At 39.3% G+C, this 18,634-nt stretch overlaps 1 protein-coding gene across 2 annotated transcripts in view; it reads right to left on the reverse strand.

The window, feature by feature from the left end:
- PTPRN2 (protein tyrosine phosphatase receptor type N2) overlaps positions 1 to 18,634 on the reverse strand; it is a 985,554-nt gene that overhangs the window by 625,719 nt on the left and 341,201 nt on the right. For both annotated transcript variants that reach the window (XM_007983635.3, XM_037991107.2), the window contains one exon: positions 6,861 to 6,963. In XM_007983635.3, the coding sequence (XP_007981826.3) occupies positions 6,861 to 6,963 (103 nt within the window). The remainder of the gene's footprint in view (positions 1 to 6,860; positions 6,964 to 18,634) is intronic.

An 18,634-nucleotide genomic window follows, 5' to 3' on the forward strand; every position in this document is an offset into this window, starting at 1 on the left:
CATGGCTGGGGAGGTCTCAGGAAACTTACAATCACAGCAGAAAGGGAAGCAAACACACTCTTCTTCACAAGGTGGCAGGAGAGAGAAGTGCAAGGAGCAAAGGGGAAAGAGTCCCTCATAAAACCATCAGATCTTGTGAGAACTCACTCACTATCGTAAGAACTGCATGGAGACAGTCACCTCCATGATTCAATTACCTCCCACTGGGTCCCTCCCACGACACATGCAGATTATAAGAACTACAATTCAAGATGAGATTTGGGTGGGGACACAGCCCAACAATATCACTTTTCAAGTTACCCTGATACAGATGTAGTAGACATATAAATTACCAAGGCCTTCACAGTTCTTTGCATCTCAAATCATGGCTATAGTTTCCTTGACCATTATTTAATAGATGAGATTTCATGTTCTACGTTGTCAGAGTGTAATTTAACTGCAGTTAATTTACTTTTCTGGTATTTTGTCTACTTTTCTCACTAATTGCTAATCAATGCAGATGGAACCACCTCATAAATGTACCTTTAAATTGTCATATTCATCTTTGCTTTGCCTCTGCCCATGCCTGGGGACTTGTTTGTGACACTGCAATATGTCACAGCAATGAGAGTGTTTATCATTATGCTGTGTGGTGGTGTAGCAATTAACTCGCACATTGACTTTTGCTTTGTTATCCAGCTTGAAGTAGGTCAAAACTTCATACGTATGGATTTTGTACTTCAAAAAGATGAAAAATGTTTTACACTTAGTAGCTATTCCCTTCTCCACTTGCACACACTGGACTTAGGCTCATGATAATATGAGATATTCTAGATTGTTACCCAGTTTGTTAAAGGAAAAGATTCCAAATTACAGGCCCATCTTATATTTTACATCCAACCTTCATGGCCACCCAAAGTTCCCTGTGAAGTCGTCCGTGCTTACATACACAGTTGGTATTCTTTGTCCCTGTTCCTGCCTCAGGAGTCTTTAGCATGTTCCCAGGTTCTCTTTAGCCATTAGCATGTTCCCTGGTTCTCAGGTCCTTCTTAGCCCTTAGCGTGTTCTTCTCAGGTTCTGACTTCTCAGGTCCCCCTTAGCCCTTACCATGTTCCCAGGTTCTTGGTTATCTTAGCCCTTAGCATGTTCTCAAGTCCTCAGTTCTCAGGTTCCCCTTCCTTGACTCTCTTAGCCCTTAGCATGTTCTCAGCTTCTCCTTATAGCATGTTCTCAGGTTCTCTTAGCCCTAAGCATGTTCTCAGGTTCCTGGTGACCCCTTAGGTGCCAGCTCTGTTCCTCACACTGGGCATTCATACTTACTGCTTTGCTGATTTTCCACACTACGTCTCTTTCGGGCTTTCTCTCTTGGGGCTTACTCTGCTTGAGGGACCTCGTGTGTGTGAAGAGAAGAACCAGCAGGAGAAATTAGCTTGTGGTAAGCCCAAAACGGGGCTGTGAATTCTGAAGACTTCATTCTAATGTCACTTTATTTCATGAATGGGTAATTGGTTTTCGGCAAGTAACTCAATCTCCTGAGATTAACTGCCTCATGTGAAGAACACCAGCTACTATGTCACTGGCCTATTGTGGATTCCTGTTCAGCTGTGAAGCTCAGAATGCTCTGAACACACATGAACTGGAGAAATCCAGGCGACATTCTTGGTTAGTGTTGCTACCCATGCAAGAATTCAAAGGCATGGGCAGATCACGCATTCTGTCCTTCACCACCGTTTATCCAGCAAATGCTGGCCCAGGGTCCATCTGGTGGAGGGCACAGGCAGGCACTAGGGGAGCCTGGTTAGAAGCAGCTCCTGGGAGTGGGGAGTGAGGACACTGAAAGCCAACAGGGCTCCTTATCACGCAGCAGGAATCAGAACATGAGGATCCCTTTAACAAGGAATGAAACAAATCCTTTACTTTAAAATCGCTTGAAAATCTAGAGGCGAAGGCCACAAATTAAATCTAAAATAAGAAAAATTTATAAATACTAAAGAAGAGGGGAATGAGCCACAATCCACGTATGAAGAGGAGACAAACAAGCCACAATCCACGTATGAGAAGAAAGAGCCCCAAAGAGGAATCGGTACCCTTGCTGCTATAACCCGTCCTCCGACCTGACCCAAGGGGCTTTGGAAACACCACTTGACCTTATAAAAGCTGAGTTTCAAACAGAAACAGTCCCAAAGGCCAAATTCTGAAGATAGCCATGGATTAACCAGGCAACAAAAACAAAGAGGAAGCAGGAAAGGCCCTATTCATCTAGGAAAATGGAATCCAAGACAAGCATTAAGGGAGATGCAGGCACCATTTACACAACAATCCGCCAGTGATGGACGCAGCCCCGTGTGCTAAGCAGCAGAGCCTCAGAGCCTATGAAGCTAAACACGTCAACCCCCAAAGGAAAACTCACAGAAATACTATCTTTGTCTGAGAAATTTCAGAAAGTCACAATATAAGTAAGGACATGTTGATCTGAAGTAATACAATTGACACATTTTTACCTAATTACACATCATATATATATATATAAAATTATAAACTATTTGTAAAAATCTGTATCCTGCAAATAGTTAAACGAATATATTATTGAAGCGCCAACTGGAGATTAAATATGGTTCCAATCAGGCCAAAGAAATCCTCAAAATTACCAAAGAGCAAAAGTTGAACAAAGTCACATTCTGACCAAAATGCAGTAGAATTAGACACTAATTTAAAGTTTAAAAACAACACATAAATATGAAAAAGTAGAAAAGCCTACCAAACACTTATTGTTTCAAAAGGATATAAAATGACAATTACTGATAATTTAGAACAAAAGCAAGTGAGAATTCGTCAGTTACAGAATGATGTTAAAATTATGCTCAAAAGCAAATTAATCAATTTATGTGATTTCATTATTTTTAAAAAATGAATAAATAGCATAAATAAGCTTTACTGAAGAAGCTTTATTTACGAGAATAGCAAAAAGAAAATCTGAGAGATAATTCTTTTTAAAAATTGTGTTAAAAGGGTGAACAAAAGTTTTTTTTTTTGAGCCAGGGTCTCACTGTCTCCCAGGCTAGAGTGCTGTATGTGATCATGACTCACGGCAGCCTTAATCCCGGGCTCAGGTGATCCCTCAGCCTCCTGAGTAGCCAGGCACCACCACACCCGGCTAAAGAAAAAGTGAGTTTACAATGGCAAGGGCAGATAACTACATATGTGCTGAGTAATTTTAAAAATCATAACATTGAGGACTAAGCTCTGATTTTTTTTCTCTTGCCCAAATTCCTGTCTAAGAGGTCTGGGGAGTCATGCCCTACAAACCATAAATTCTCATCAGAGGGTTTTATTTGACCCTATATATCGGGACTTACTTTTCAGTCTGACTCTGGCAGAACATTACCAGGCAAGGAAAAAAATCAAAATATTTAACCCTAAAATATATTTCCTTGCAATACCTTGAAACTGCTCTGCAAAGTCTCTTGTGGAAAAAATCCACATTCTATAGGGATCCCCTTCCCCCTTTGTTTTCCTTTCTTCCTTACCAGATCCCAGGAGATAATCAACCAAGAGCTAGGCACCCTTTTAGGTCCAATAAGCAGCATCTTACAACCTGCTCTCTCTGAAGTCTGCTATCTGAGAGCTTCCTCTGCACAATAAAACTTGTTCTCCACAATCCTTTATCTTAACCTGAACATTTCCTTTCTATGGATCCCAGGGCTTCAGATAAACTCAACCAGTTGTCAACCAGAAAATGTTTGAATTCACCTATAGCCTGGAAGCCCCAGCTTTGAGTTGTCCCTCCTTCTGAACCAAACCAACATATTTGATTGATGTCTCACGCCTCCCTAAAACCTATAAAACCAAGCTGCACCCCGAGTACCCTGGGCCCATGTGCTCAGGGCCTCCTGAGGGCTGCGTCACGGGCCACGGCCACTCATATTTGGCTCAGAATACATCTCTAAAAATATTTTACAGAGTTTGACTCTTTTCATCAACAGGAGAAGAGCATCCACTACACTGCGTTACCAAATGTGAAATAGGTATTAAAGGATACTTTTAAATACCCCAAATCACACAACAGTGTAAGCATGTTTTACCAATAATCTTGGAAGACAATGAAAATGCCCTATAAATGAAGAGCATTCCTAAAAATTATACTAGAAAGTAGATCATTTCAATGGTAAAAGAAGTTTTCCAGAAATTTTAGGAAAAAAAGAAAAACGATCACATTTCCATGAGGATGATAACTTTGTGGGCAACTGTTGAGGAAGATGAAGGGCCACACTGTTTCTTATTCTCTCCTGGGCAGGGCCTCGTGGGAACCTCCCTCAGTAGATGTCAGAGTCGGGCACGAGGAAGGCGCCGCCATGGGACTGAGGAGGCCTTTGGGTCAGCAGGAGGGACAGCATGAGAGGGGGTGACTGTCCCAGGCAGTCATGCCTGGGCTTGGGGAAGAGCTGGGGAATGTGCCCAGACTCCCCTGCCCTCCACGCTGGGTGCAGCTTGTTCCAAACCCCACCAAAGCCAGAGCCCCAGAGGACCCGATGGAGCCTACAGGCATGAAGCCCATCGCAGGGCAGGGGAGGGGAGTGGGGAGGAAAGGAGTCTGGAGAATATCCAGCCAATGCCTCCCTAAATGGGCCTCTGTTTTGGGGGCAGGTATAATTGGTCTTGCCTGGGTTCAACACTCACAAAGAAAGAATTTAGAAATCCAACCTACAGAATGGTAAGAGCTCTCTGGTTTTAGTTGCAACCATAGCTAGTGCCATCTACGTTCCAGGCCAATAAAAATATTTTTACAAAATATAATATGTGAAAAGTTACTACCCTGAAATGTAAAGAATCTATAATACAAGGAACAAACAGAAATATACAAAAAGTCCTTTTTATACAGACAAAGACATATACAGGAAATTCACAAAGAAAACTCCAATCTTGGCCAGATGTGGTGGCTCATGCCTGTAATCCCAGCACTTTGGGAGGCCAAGGTGGGTAGATCACGAGGTCAGGAGTTCGAGACCAGCCTGGCCAACATGGCAAAACCCCGTCTCTACTAAAAATACAAAAATTAGCCAGGCATGGTGGCGCACACCTGTAGTCCCAGCTACTCAGGAGGTTGAGGCAACAGAATCGCTTGAACCCAAGAGGTGGAGGCTGTAGTAAACCGCGATCACGCCACTGCACTCCAGCCTGGGTGACGAAGCAAGACAGAGAAAAGAAAGAAAAGAAAACAAGAGGAGAGGAGAGGAGAGGAGAGGAGAGGAGAGGAGAGGAGAGGAGAGGAGAAAGAGAGAGAGAGAGAGAGGAGGAGGAGGAAGGGAGGGAGGGAGGGAAGGAAAGAAGGAAGGAAGGAAGGAAGGAAGGAAGGAAGGAAGGAAGGAAGGAAGGTAGGTAGGTTCCAATCTCAAAGTTTATGTATTTAAAACAAAGATAACATACCATTTTTTCATAATAAAACTGGCACTGTTTTAAATAATAAAAACTGGCAATTTTTTTCAAACGACCACGTTTAACGTTTAGAAGGCACAAACCAGGTGCCTCTCCAGGGATGCTGCTGAGTTTCATTTCTCAGAGGCAGGTCGTCCCTGGATTCTTCTCTCGGTGGCGCTCCTTTCCTCCCACGTTGGGCAGCTTCTGTTTGCCCCGCTCTGCACCCCCAGACTGAGGAGGAGCCATCCCCTGCTTGGTGCTCCCAATTCTTCAGCCCTCTGCTGCTTGCCCGTCTTGGGCCGCCCAACCCATCCCTACACTTGATGGAGTTCAAGGTCCCTGGGGCGGTGCACAGCGCCCCCAGTGGAATTTAGAGGGGAGTACAAGGAGTTTGAACACATCCAACATGAACATGGAAATTCAACACAGCTCAAGTTGAAAACATTTTGGTGGGTTTTTGTTTGGTTTACTACAGGAAAGACCTACAGAGTATAACAGCACATTCTCTTTGATAAAGGAGGTATTAAAGGTAGATACACCAGGCACAGAAGCACAAAGACGGGGCCCCTGCCCTCAGTGTGCGCCGCGTGCTGGGGGTCGGTTACCAGTTCTCCACACCTTCTCACTCTTTTGATCCTGTCAGGACACTTAATTGTTTTCCGTATCAGATGGACATGGGCATGAAAGCTGCTATCTAAATTTTGTGTTATTGGAATCTTTCTGACTAAAGACTATGGCTCTAGAATAGTCTCTCTGTCAGGGAAAAATGGACTTTTCAAACTAAACCTTTAGGAAAGGTCATTTTCATGTGTTCTTTAATTTTTTTTTTAACATGAAAAATAGCACAATGGCTCAGGAATCCAACAGTGCCAGCTTTCTTACTGTGATTTGTCTTTAAACTAATTTTTTAACCTCCCTATGTCTCAATTTCCTCACTTTCAAGAATGGGTATGACATTAGTACATGGTATGTATGACATTACCGGATAGTTTATATGACATTAGTAATTGCCACATAGTTTGAGTACAAAATAAGAGAACATGGAACAATATATTTAGCTCAGTATAGGTTGCTACGCTCTGGGAAAGGACGATAAAGACTTTCACAATTTAATTCTACTTTTTGTCTAAAGCAAAAATAATTTCTTAGAAATGGGAATTCTCAACTTACCTGCTTTTGATCAAGGCCTTGAAGATGCAGGATTTCTCTAAGAGTCTCATGGAAAAATGAAGAACCCCTGGGCATGTCTCAATGAAAATGGCACCTCACTGGAGGGTCACCCCAATATCTCTTTCTTTCATGGGAACCAACCTTTTCCTTACAGGTATCCTAACTTTCTGAAACATCTGCACCAGAAAGATAGTGGGTTCTTTAGAGCTACATTAAAATAAACGAACAAATCCTAAGTGTAATGGCTATGGGCTGTGTCCTGGGAGCAAAGGGCAGTGAGCCACACCCACACTTACCTGGCTGGGCTGGACGCTTCAGGACGCCTCAGGTAGGTTTTGGGGAGGTCTGCAAGTTCCTGGCCCATCACATACTGAGTATAGTCATCCTGCCACGTGAAACCTGTGGACAAAAGTTGCAAAACCTCTGTCATCATTTTGGAAGTTTAGCCAAAGCTCTTGCTTCAGTCTCGTAAGTAGTTGCATTTCACCATCACGATGACGGTCCCATCCGCAAAGTAAGGCTCCCTCTCACTGCAGTTTATCAAGAAGATCTTCTCCTTACAGAAATTCCCACTTTCTGAAACTTCTAGGCCAAAAAGAAAACTGATGCTCTGCTGCATTAATAATAATAATACAAAGACTTGGGTGAGCGTGGAGAAAGATGGCCAAATAGAAGCCTCCAGTGATCATCCTCCCTGTAGGAACACCAAATTGAACAACTGTCCACACAGAAAAGCACCTACATGAGAACCAAATTTCAGGTGAGTAGTCACAGCACCTGGTTTTAACTCCATATCATTGAAAGAGGCACAGAAGAAGGTAGAAAAGATCATTTGGAATTGATGATGTCACCCCGCACCCATCCCCCTGCAGTGGCTGTGTGCCCCAGAGACAGAACACATAATGCACTTGGGGGAGAGAGCACAGTGATTGTGGGACTGTGTATTGGAACTCAGTGCTGCCCTGTCACAGTAAAAACAACACGCAGAACTCAACCAGTGCCCATGGAGGGAACGTTTAGACCAGCCCTGGACAGAGGGGTGCCACCCATCCCAGTGGTCAGAATCTGAGTTCTGACAAGCCTCACCACCATGGGCTAAAGTGCTCTGGGGTCCTAAATAAACTTGAAGGCTGTCTATGATAGAAGGACTACAATTCCTGGGCAAATCCTGGTGCTGTGCTTGGCTTGGAGCCACTGGACTTGGGGTGCACACAACCTAGTGAGGTATCAGCTGGGGCAACTAAGGGTGCTTGTGTCACCCCTCCCTCAACCCTAGGCAGCACAGCTCACAGCTCCAAAAGAGACTCCTTCCTTCCATTTGAGGAGAGAGGGAAGAGTAAAGAGGACTTTATCTTACAACTTGGATAACTGCTCAGCCAAAGTAGGATAGGGCACTGGGCAGAGTCATGAGGCCCCCATTCCAGGCCCTACCTCCCAGGTGACATTTCTAGACACACCCTGGGTCAAAGGAAAATCCACTGCCTTGAAGGAAAGGTCCTAGTACTGGAAGGATTCATCATCTCCCGACTATAGAGCCCTTGGGCCCCAAATAATCAACAGTGGTACCCAGGCAGTACCCCATGGGCCTTGGTTGAGACTCAGAGATGTCCTGGCTTCAGGTCTGATCCAGAACAGTCCCAGTGGTGGTGGCCACAGAGGTGCTTGTGTCACCCCTCACACAGCTCCAGGAATCTTAGGACAGAGTGAGAGAGAGACTCCGTTTGTTTGGGAGAATGTAAGAGAAAAAAAAAAGTCTGCCTGGTAATCCACAAAATTCTTCTGGATTGTATCCAAGACTATCAAGGTGGTACTTCTATGAGTCTGAAAGAGCCATGAAATTACTGGGCTTTGAGTGCCCCCTAAAGCAGATATGGCTGCAGGGATTAAAAACTTAGATCACAACACCAAAGTCCCTTCAATTACCTGGAAAGCTTTCCCAAGAAGGATGAGTACAAACAAGCCCAGATTTTACAGACTTCCATAAATACCTAACTCAGACACCGACAAACATCCAAGAGCATCAAGACCATCCACGAAAACATGACCTCACCAAATGAACTAAATAAGGCACCAGGGACCAATCCTGGAGAGACAGGGATAGATATGTAACCTTTCAGACAAAGAATTCAAAATAGTTGTTTAAAAAAAATTCAGTGAAATTCAAGATAACACAGAAAAGACAAATAGAATCCTATCAGATAAACTTAACAATGAAATTGGAACAATTAAAAACAATCATGCAAAATCTCTGGAGTTGAAAAATGTAACTGACCCACTGCGGAATGCCTCAGACTCTCTTGACAGCAGAGTTGACCAAGCAAGACAAAGAATTAGTGAGCTTGAAAACTGGCTATTTGAAAATATGCAGTCAGAGGAGACTAAAGAAAAAAGGATTTTAAAAAATGAAGCACAACTGCATTATCTAGAAAATGGCCTCAAAAAGAGAAATCTAAGATTTATCACCCTTCAAGAGGAGGGAGAGAGAGAAAGAAAGGGGGAGAAAGTTTACTCGAAAGGAAAATAATGAGAACTTCTCCAGCCTAGAGTAAGACGTCAATGTTCAAGTGTAAGAAGACTATAGAACACTAAACAGATTCAACTCAAATAAGACTACCTCAAGACATTTAATTATCAAACTCCCAAAGGTGAGGAATGAAGAAAGGATCCTAAAAGCTGCAAAAGAAAAGAAACAAAGAAAAAAACATACAATGGAGCTCCAGTACATCTGGCAGGAGACTTTTCAGTGGAAACTTTACAGGTCAGGAAATAGTGTCATTGTTATTTAAAGTGTTAAAGGAAAGAAATCCTTTTATTCTGAAATTGGATATCCAACAAAAATGCATTTCAAATATGAAGGAAAAATGCCTTCCCAGACAAACAAAAGCTGAAGGATTCCAACATCACCAGACCTGTCCTATAAGAAATGCTAAAGGGATTTCTTCAGTCTGAAATAAAAGAATGTTAGTGAGCATTAAGAAATCATCTGAAGGTACAAAACTCACTGGTAGTAGTAAGTACACAGAAAAACACAGAATATCATAACACTGTAATCGTGGTGTGTAAACTGCTCATATCTAGAGTTAAAAGACTAAAAGATGAACTGATCAAAAATAACTCCAACAACTTTTCAGATATAAAGATATAAATAGAAACAACAAAAAGTTAAAAAGTAGGGGGATGAAGCTAAAGTGTAGAGTTTTTATTAGTTTTCTCTGTGCTGGTTTGTTAGCTTGCTTATGCAATCCATGTTAAGTTGTCATCCATTTAAAATAATGGGTTATAAGATGTTATTTGCAAGTCTTATTGTAACCTCAAATCAAAAAACATAAAACAGATACAACAAAAAGTAAAAAGTAAGAAATTAAAACATACCACCAAAGAAAATCACTTTCACTTAAAAAAAACAGTAAGGAAAGAAATAAGAAAGAGAAGACCACACAACAATCAGAAAACAAATAACAAAATGGCAAAAGTAAGTTCTTACTTATCAAACATAACTTTGAGTACACATGGACTAAACTCTCCAATCAAAAGACACAGAGCGGTTGAATGGATTTAAAAAAAAAAAAAAAAAGACCCAATCATCTGTTGCCTACAAGAAACACACTTTACCTATAAAGACAAACATAGACTAAAAAAATACAGGGATGGAAAAAGATAATCCATGCACATGGAAACCAAACAAGAGCAAGAGTAGCTGTACATGTATCACACAAAATAGATTTCAAGACAAAACTACCAAAAGAGACAAGGTCATAATGATAAAGGGGTAAATTAAGCAAGAGGACATAACAATTATAAATATATATGTACCCAACACTGGAGCATCCAGATATATAAAACAAATTTTATTAGAGTTAAAGCAAGAGACAGACCCCAATACAATAACAGTTGAAGACTTCCACATGCCACTTTCAGCACTGGACAGAGATCATCCAGACAGAAATTCAACAAAGATATATCAACCAAGCTGCACTATTGACCAAATGGACCTAATTGACATTTAAAGAACATTTCATTCAATGGCTATGAAATCCACATTCTTCTCCTCAACACATAAATAATTCTCAAGAACAGTCCATACATTATGGCAACAAAATGCATCTTTAAAAATTCAAAAACAAACTGAAATTACATCAAGTATCTTCTCTGACCACAATGGAATTAGAAATCAATAACAGGGAAAATTTTGGAAACTATACAAACACATGGAAATTAAACAATACACTTCTGAATGACCAGTGGGTCAATGAATAAATTAAGAAGAAAATTTAGAGATTTCTTGAAACAAATAATAATAAAAACACAACATACCAAAAACCTGTGGGATGCAGCAAAAGCAGTACTAAGGGGAAAGTTTATAGCTATAAACACCTACATCAAAAAAAAAAAAAGAGAGAAAACCCTCAATCTATTGATGCATCTTAAAGAACTTTAGAAAAGCAAGAGCAAACCAAACCCAAAATTAGTAAACAAAAAGAAATAATAAAGATCAGAGCAGAAATAAATGAAGTTGGAATGAAGAAAACAATACAAAAGATCAATGAAAACAAAAAGTTGGTTTTTGAAAAGATAAACGAAATTGATAAACCATTATCTAGACTAAGAAAAAAGGAGAAAAGAGCCAAATAAAATCAGAGATGAAAAAGGAGACATTACAACTAGTACTGCAGTAATTCAAAGGATCATTAGAGGCTACTATGAGCAACTACATGCCAGTAAATTAGCAAACCCAGGAGAAATAGATAAATTCTTAAACACATAGAACCTACCAAGACTGAACCACGAAGAAATCCAAAACCTGAACAGATCAATAACAAATAATGAGATTGAAGCTGTAATAGAGTCTCCAAGCAAACAAAATCCTGGGACTTGATCACTTCGCTGCTGAATTTTACCAAATATTTAAAGAAGAACCTTACTCAAACTATTCCAGAAGATAGAGGAGGAGGAAATACCTCCAAATTCATTCCATGAAGCCAGTATTACCCTGATAACAAAACCAAAGACATATCAAAAAATAAAACTACAGGCCAATATCCCTGATGAATATTGATGCAAAAATCGTCAATAGTCGTCAACTGTCCTGGGGACAGGACAGTCTCTTCAGTAAAAGGTGCTGGGAAACTAGATAACCGCATGCAGAAGAATGAAACTAGACTCCTATCTCGTCGTATATAAAAATCACATAAACATGGAGTAAAGACTAAATCTAAGACCTCAGACTATGAAACGACTACAAGAAAACATTGGGAAAACTCCCCAGGACATTGAATAGTGTAAAATTTCTTTAGTAATACCCCATAAGCACAGGCAGCCAAAGCAACTTGAGTAATGCCCCACAAGCACAGCATTGGACACAAAATTGGACAGACGGGATCACATCAAGTTTAAAAACCTCTGCACAGCAAAGGAAACAATCAACAAAGTGAAGAGACACCCACAGAATAGGAGAAAACATTTGCAAGGTATTCATCTGACAAGGGATTAATAACCAGAATATATAAAAAGCTCAAACAATTCTGTAGAAAAAAATTTGATAATCTAATTTAAAATGGGCAAATAGATATAGCTCTGAATAGATATTTCTCAAAAAAGACATTCAAATGGCAAACAGGTATATGAAAAGGTGTTCAACATCACTGATCATCAGATAAATGCAAATCAAAACTGCAATGAGATATCATCTCACCCCAGTTAAAATCGTTTTTGTCCAAAAGACAGGCAATAATAAATGCTGGGGAGGATATAGAGAAAAGGGAACCCTCATACACACTGCTGGTGGAATTGTAAATTAGATTGGAGAGCAGTGTGGAGGCTCCTTAAAAAGCTGAAAATAGAGCTATAATATAATCCAGCAATCCCACGGCTAGGTTTATATCCACGGCCAGGTTTATACCCAAAAGAAAGGTAATCAGTGTATCAAATAGATATCCACACTCCCATGTTTACTGCAGCACTGTTAACAATAGCAAACATTTGGAAGCAACCTAAATGTCCATCAACAGACAAATGGATTTTTAAAAATGTGGTACCTCTACAAAATGGAGTACTATTCAGCCATAAAAAGGTAAGATTCTGTCATTTGCAACAACATGGATGGAACTGAAAATCATTATGTTAAGTGAAATAAGCCAGACATAGAAAGACAAATTTTGCATGTTCTCACCGATTTGTGGGAACTAAAAATTAAAACAACTGAACTTATAGAGAGAGAGAATAGAACAATGGTTACCAGAAGGAAGTAACCATTGTTACTGGGAAGGAAATTGGCAGGGGGTGGGAGGTAAGTGGGAATGGTTAATGAGTACAAAAATACAGTTAAGTAGAATGAATAAGATATGGTACTTGATAGCACAACAGGGTAACTGCAGTCAATAATAATTATTGTACATTTAAAAATAACCAAGAGTATAACTGGATTATTTGTAATGCAATGAAAGGATAAATACTTTAGGTGATGAATATCCCACTTACCCTGACGTGATTATTATGATTGTATGCCTGTATCAAAATATCCCATGTATCCCATAAATATATACACCTCTGTACCCACAAAAATCAAAAATTAAAAACAAATAGAGGGAGAGACTTAATGGGTGCTGACTATGGCTGGACAGCAAGGAGTCTTACATGAAATACAAGTTTAGTCAGAAGACAGATTTTTGTCTATTATGAAAAATGGAGACATCTTCCATCTACATGGAAATACTGTGGTCACAGCAAAGATACTCCTCATCCACAATGAGCACATAGTACCCGCCACTCACCACTCCTCTAACTGCCCACCACTGTATCTTAGGTATTTTGTTCTTCCTAACAAAATCTTAAAAGACAGCAATTGGAATGGAATAAGGGGTACTGTTACCGTGAAAGCAATTATCATGGGGCTTAATGTACTGTATCCGGGAGCCAATTACATTATATTTATACTCAAATGTTATGACAAAGAGCTTCATAACAAGGGTGAAGTAGTTATGAAGGCAAAATCCATGTGATTATGCGTTAATTACATGCACTGTGGATCACATGATAATTATGCTCAAAATTACCAAATAACTCTCAAGAATAATTATTATGCAATTTGTACATTTTAGATCTTATGGTAACACTTTAGCACTTAGAACTATCCCATGCAATTATCCATAATTATCTAATCACTAAATATCATGTAATTACAGAGATATATTTTTATGCCCTGTACAAAAACACATTACCAAAATCTTCAAATCAGGATGGCTCTGTGCTTGTGTGTATGTGTGTGTGTGGCATAGGAAGTCCAGAACATGATAAGAACCACATATTCTGGAAGGAATTAAAAGAGCTCAGTAGGCATAAGCTATTCTAATGAACACACAATTTTTTTTCCACATGCAAATCTAGATTTTAACAATTTTTAAATATTATAGATGGCAAATTAAAGCAATTGTTATATTTCTAAATCTCAAAAGCCTAAATGGCATTACCTGAAGTGAAGAATGATAGGAAAATTCACCATTAGGATGGCCTCCAACTTACTCTAAGCCGCTCCAGTTGGAATGTATCACTTAGAGAATAGGTCACTGAGAGAAGAGGCCCCACACTCACTGTTACCCAATTTAGGATTAAATGTACTTAATAATAACCAAGTTTGTCCCATTTGCCAAATCAACTTAAAAACAGCCACTATGAAATGTACTTTTTATATAGCTATTTCTGATCCATTCTCGGGAGTATCCTCAATTGAAAGCACATTTGCAATGTTAGTATAATATCTATTATTGTGGATTTAGAAAATAAGGATATTTTAACCATGCCATTCCTAAAAAGGATTGTCTTAATATTAATATTTATCAGGAAGCAGAAAATCAATGGCACAAAAAGAACTTTCCATGAAAAAAATCATTTATAAAATTTAAATAACTTAAATTTACAATTTTTATCTGAAAAGCATGTAAGTCTGAGTTATGTCAACTTTGGGATCTATGATAAGGGCTCAGTTCTTCCAGAACAACAGTCGGTCGGCTACTCAGAATCATCTGTACTGAGCAGTCTGACAAGGGCTCAGTTCTTCCAGAACAACAGTCGGTCAGCTACTCAGAATCATCTGTACTGAGCAGTCTGACAAGGGCTCAGTTCTTCTAGAACAACAGTCGGTCAGCTACTCAGAATCATCTGTACTGAGCAATCCCACAAGGGCTCAGTTCTTCCAGAACAACAGTCGGTCAGCTACTCAGAATCATCTGTACTGAGCAGTCTGAGAGGACCCTGTATCCCTTAGCCCAACCATCTCAGCCTTCCTGGAAGTCAGAAGAAACTGTGCTCCTAGATATAAAAAACAAACACAACAATGCATAGATATGGGAGTTTAAGCATCTCCTATGAACTTCTGTCTGTGGCATATCTTGGAGAAAATATAACCCTGGGAAGAAGGTATCCACTTCTAGAGATGACATACTTCTTCCCACTAAGTACAACTAGAATCTCTGAGCATACGTAAAACAAGCATAAGACTCTGAAGGATGGCAATAAGAAGGAAGAGTAGAGAAGGACACGGTGGTGGATTCCCTGGGTTTTCTTTTTGCCTCATGTACCTCAGACTTGGAGTTAAAGAGGGCAGCAATCTGGAAACACCATGTATACACATACACACACACACACACACACACACACACACACAACTAAAGCAGCCTCTCTCTAATCAAGGAGTCAGGAAAGAATCAACTCAGCAAGACAGAAAAATATTAGATATTAACAGCTCTACTCCAGCAAAACACCACAGAAAAAAGTATAGCCTCCCCCTACCCATGCCAACAAAGGCTAAGTGGGAGTCTAGACTTCCTCTTTCATGAGGCTGTAATAAGGCCTCCCCCCAGGTAGTGTCAGAGAAGGCCAAGTAGGGATCCAGAACTTTCATCTCCATTGGGTTGTAATTACCACAACCCCTACAGTGTCAGCGGAGACCATCTGGGAAGTTGAAACTTCCACCCCTCTCCCTAACCAAGCAGTGAAAAGACCCCACCCTCAGGTATCAACAGAGGCCTCCTGGGGAATCTAGACTTCCATCTCCACATGTCAGTTACAAGGAATTACCATCACCACCCCCTACCCCCAGAAGAGCAGTGTCCAAAAAGAGGCAGTTAAAATGCAAGGTTTAAATAAGATCCAGAATCATGACATAATACAAAAATGTCCAGATTTCAACAGAAAATAACTGGTCATACAAAGAGCAAAGAAGATGACAAAATAAATAGAAAAGAGACAATCCACAGAAACCAACGCTGGGATAACCGAGAGAGATTGATTTTAATGCCTGAGAAAGATTTTAAACCAGCTATGATAAAAATGCTTCAATGAGCAATTATGAACACACTTAAAACAAATGAAAAAGTAGGATGTCTCAGAAAATAGATGATATAAATAAAAGCCAAATTGAAATATTATTACTGAAAGATACAATAACCAAAATAAAAAACTCAGTGGATGCTCATAACAGAAGGATGGAGAGACAGAGGAAAGAATCAGTGAACTGAGGATAAAACCATAGGAATTACTCAATGTCAACAACACAGAGAAAATAGTAGAAAAAATTGATAAAGCTTCAGCAACTGCAGGGCTATAACCAAAGATATAATATTCATGCTATCAGAGTTTCAAAAAGAGGAGAGAAAGAAGACAAGATGACAGGTGTGAAAAGGTATTCAGAAAAATAATGGCTGAAAACTTCTCAATTTTGGAAGAAACATGAACCTAAAAATTTAAGAAGCTAAACATACCCCAAACAGGGTAAACCCAAATCTCCTCCAAGACACAAAATAATTAAGTTTCTGAAAACCTACAAAGAAAAATCTTGACAGTAGCCAGAGAAAAATGACACCTTACCTACAAGGAAAACACAATTCAAATGACAGGGGATTTCTTATCAGAAACGATGGAGGCCACAAGGAAACAGCACATTTTTCAAGTGCTGAAAGAAAAATATGTCAACCCGGAATCCCACAAGTCTATCAATCCAGATACCCAGTGAAGGTATCCTTCAGGAATAAGGGGGAAATAAAGATATCCCCAGATAAAGGAAAATTGTGTTTTTCACCAGACCAACTCTGAAAGAATAACTAAATTTATGTCTCTATGTAGAAGAGAAATATGAAAAAAGGAATTTTGGAGCATCAGGAAGAATGCAAGAACATGACAAACAACAGCATGAGTAAGTACAGTAAGCATTCCTTCTCTTGAGTTTCATGCTTGACAGTTCAATCAAACATCATACCACCATCTGATGTCCTTTCAAATGCACATAGAGGAAATATTTAAACAATTACAATATAAATGAGGGGGATAAGTAAAATGTCATAAAGGAAAGAAAAGTTTCTATATTTCACCCAAACTGGTAAAATTATGACATCAGTAAACTTTAATAAGTTACGAATATGTATATGAATATTATATCTAGAACAATAACTAAAAGAAAACTATCAAAGACATACACTCAAAAACACTATAGATAAAGCAGATTTCCAAAAACATTAACTCAAAGGAAGGGAGGAAGAAACAAAGAAACAAAAAATACAGGAACAAGTAGAAAATAAAAAGTTAAATGAGTTTTAAATCCTAACATATTAATAATTACATTAAATGTAAATGGGCTAAATATGACAACAAAAACACATTGGCTGAGTGGGTTTTTTTTAAAAAAGACTCAACTATATACTATATGAAACTCACTTTGAATAAAATGATATAGGAAGGTTGAAAGTAAAAATATTTTTAAATATATATCATGTAAGTATTAATCAAAGGACAGAAGCAATGGCTATATTAATATCAGATAAGTTAATATTTACAGTAAAGAAAATGGCTGCAGAGAAGGGTATTACAGAGTGATAAATAGGTCAACCCACTAAGAAGATACAGCAATCCTATATATGAATTACACAGATAGAGCAACTAAAAGAAAAATCAACAAAGATAGAAAAGAACTCAACAATACCACTAATCAACAGGACCTAATGACTATTTATGGAACACTGTACCCAACAAGAGCAGAGTATATGTTCTTTTCAATTACCCATAGAACACATACCATGATAGACTTAATGCTGGGCCATAAAACATACTTTGGCAAAATTATAACCATTCAGAGTGTGTTCTCTGACCACAATATAGTCAAGGTAGAAATCAATAACAGAAAGATAATAGGGAAATATCCAAACACTTGGAAATTAAACAACATGTTATGAAATAATCCATGGGTCAAAGAGAAGATAATACATTACATGTAATTCACATAAAAGCACAACATATCAAAATTCATGGCACACACAGTTAAAACCGTGCTAAGTGAAATTTTTAGCACTAAATGCTTACATTAAAAAAGAGGGCCCTACTGGAGCACTTTTGCCAGTGGCCCCCACCACTCTGCCAGGGCACTTTTGCCAGCAACCACCAATGGGGCAGTTTGGCTGCTGGCCCCTGATGGAGTGCTTTGGCCAGCAGCCTAGCTGCACCTTGACCTCCCAGTGCAGCTGGTACTATACCTCAAGGGGCCAGAGGACACAGCCACAGGCCTGGTCCCAGCTCACCAGGGTTAGGGCATACAACTTAGGAGTGCTGAGCTGAACCTTGGCCCTATGAAAAAATCAGAAACAAAGCCAATCAACTATATCCAACTTATACAACAGCAAAACTCTTATGAGAAATAAGGAACATAAAAACAAAAAGCCCCATCCCCAGGAGAGCAACTTCAAAAGGATAAAAGAACATCAGCACTCACAGATGAGAGGAAAAAAAACAAAAGAAAAACACAAGAACTCTGGCAATTCTAAAAGCCAGAGTGTCTTCTTGCCTACAAATGAACACACTAGCTACCCAGCAATGGTTCTTAATCAAACTGAGATGACTGAAATGACAGACATAGGATTCAGAGTCTCGATGGCAAGGAAGCTCAATGAGATACAGGAGAAAGTTGAAACTCAATCCAAGGAAATGATTTGAGAGTTGAAAGACAACATAGCCATTTTAAGAATAACCAAACTGAACTTCTGAAATTGAAAAATTCAATATAGGAATTTCATAATAAAATTGGAAGCAT

This window comes from Chlorocebus sabaeus, chromosome 21 (assembly GCF_047675955.1).
Source record: "Chlorocebus sabaeus isolate Y175 chromosome 21, mChlSab1.0.hap1, whole genome shotgun sequence".
In the NCBI taxonomy this organism is placed as follows: Eukaryota; Metazoa; Chordata; class Mammalia; order Primates; family Cercopithecidae; genus Chlorocebus; species Chlorocebus sabaeus.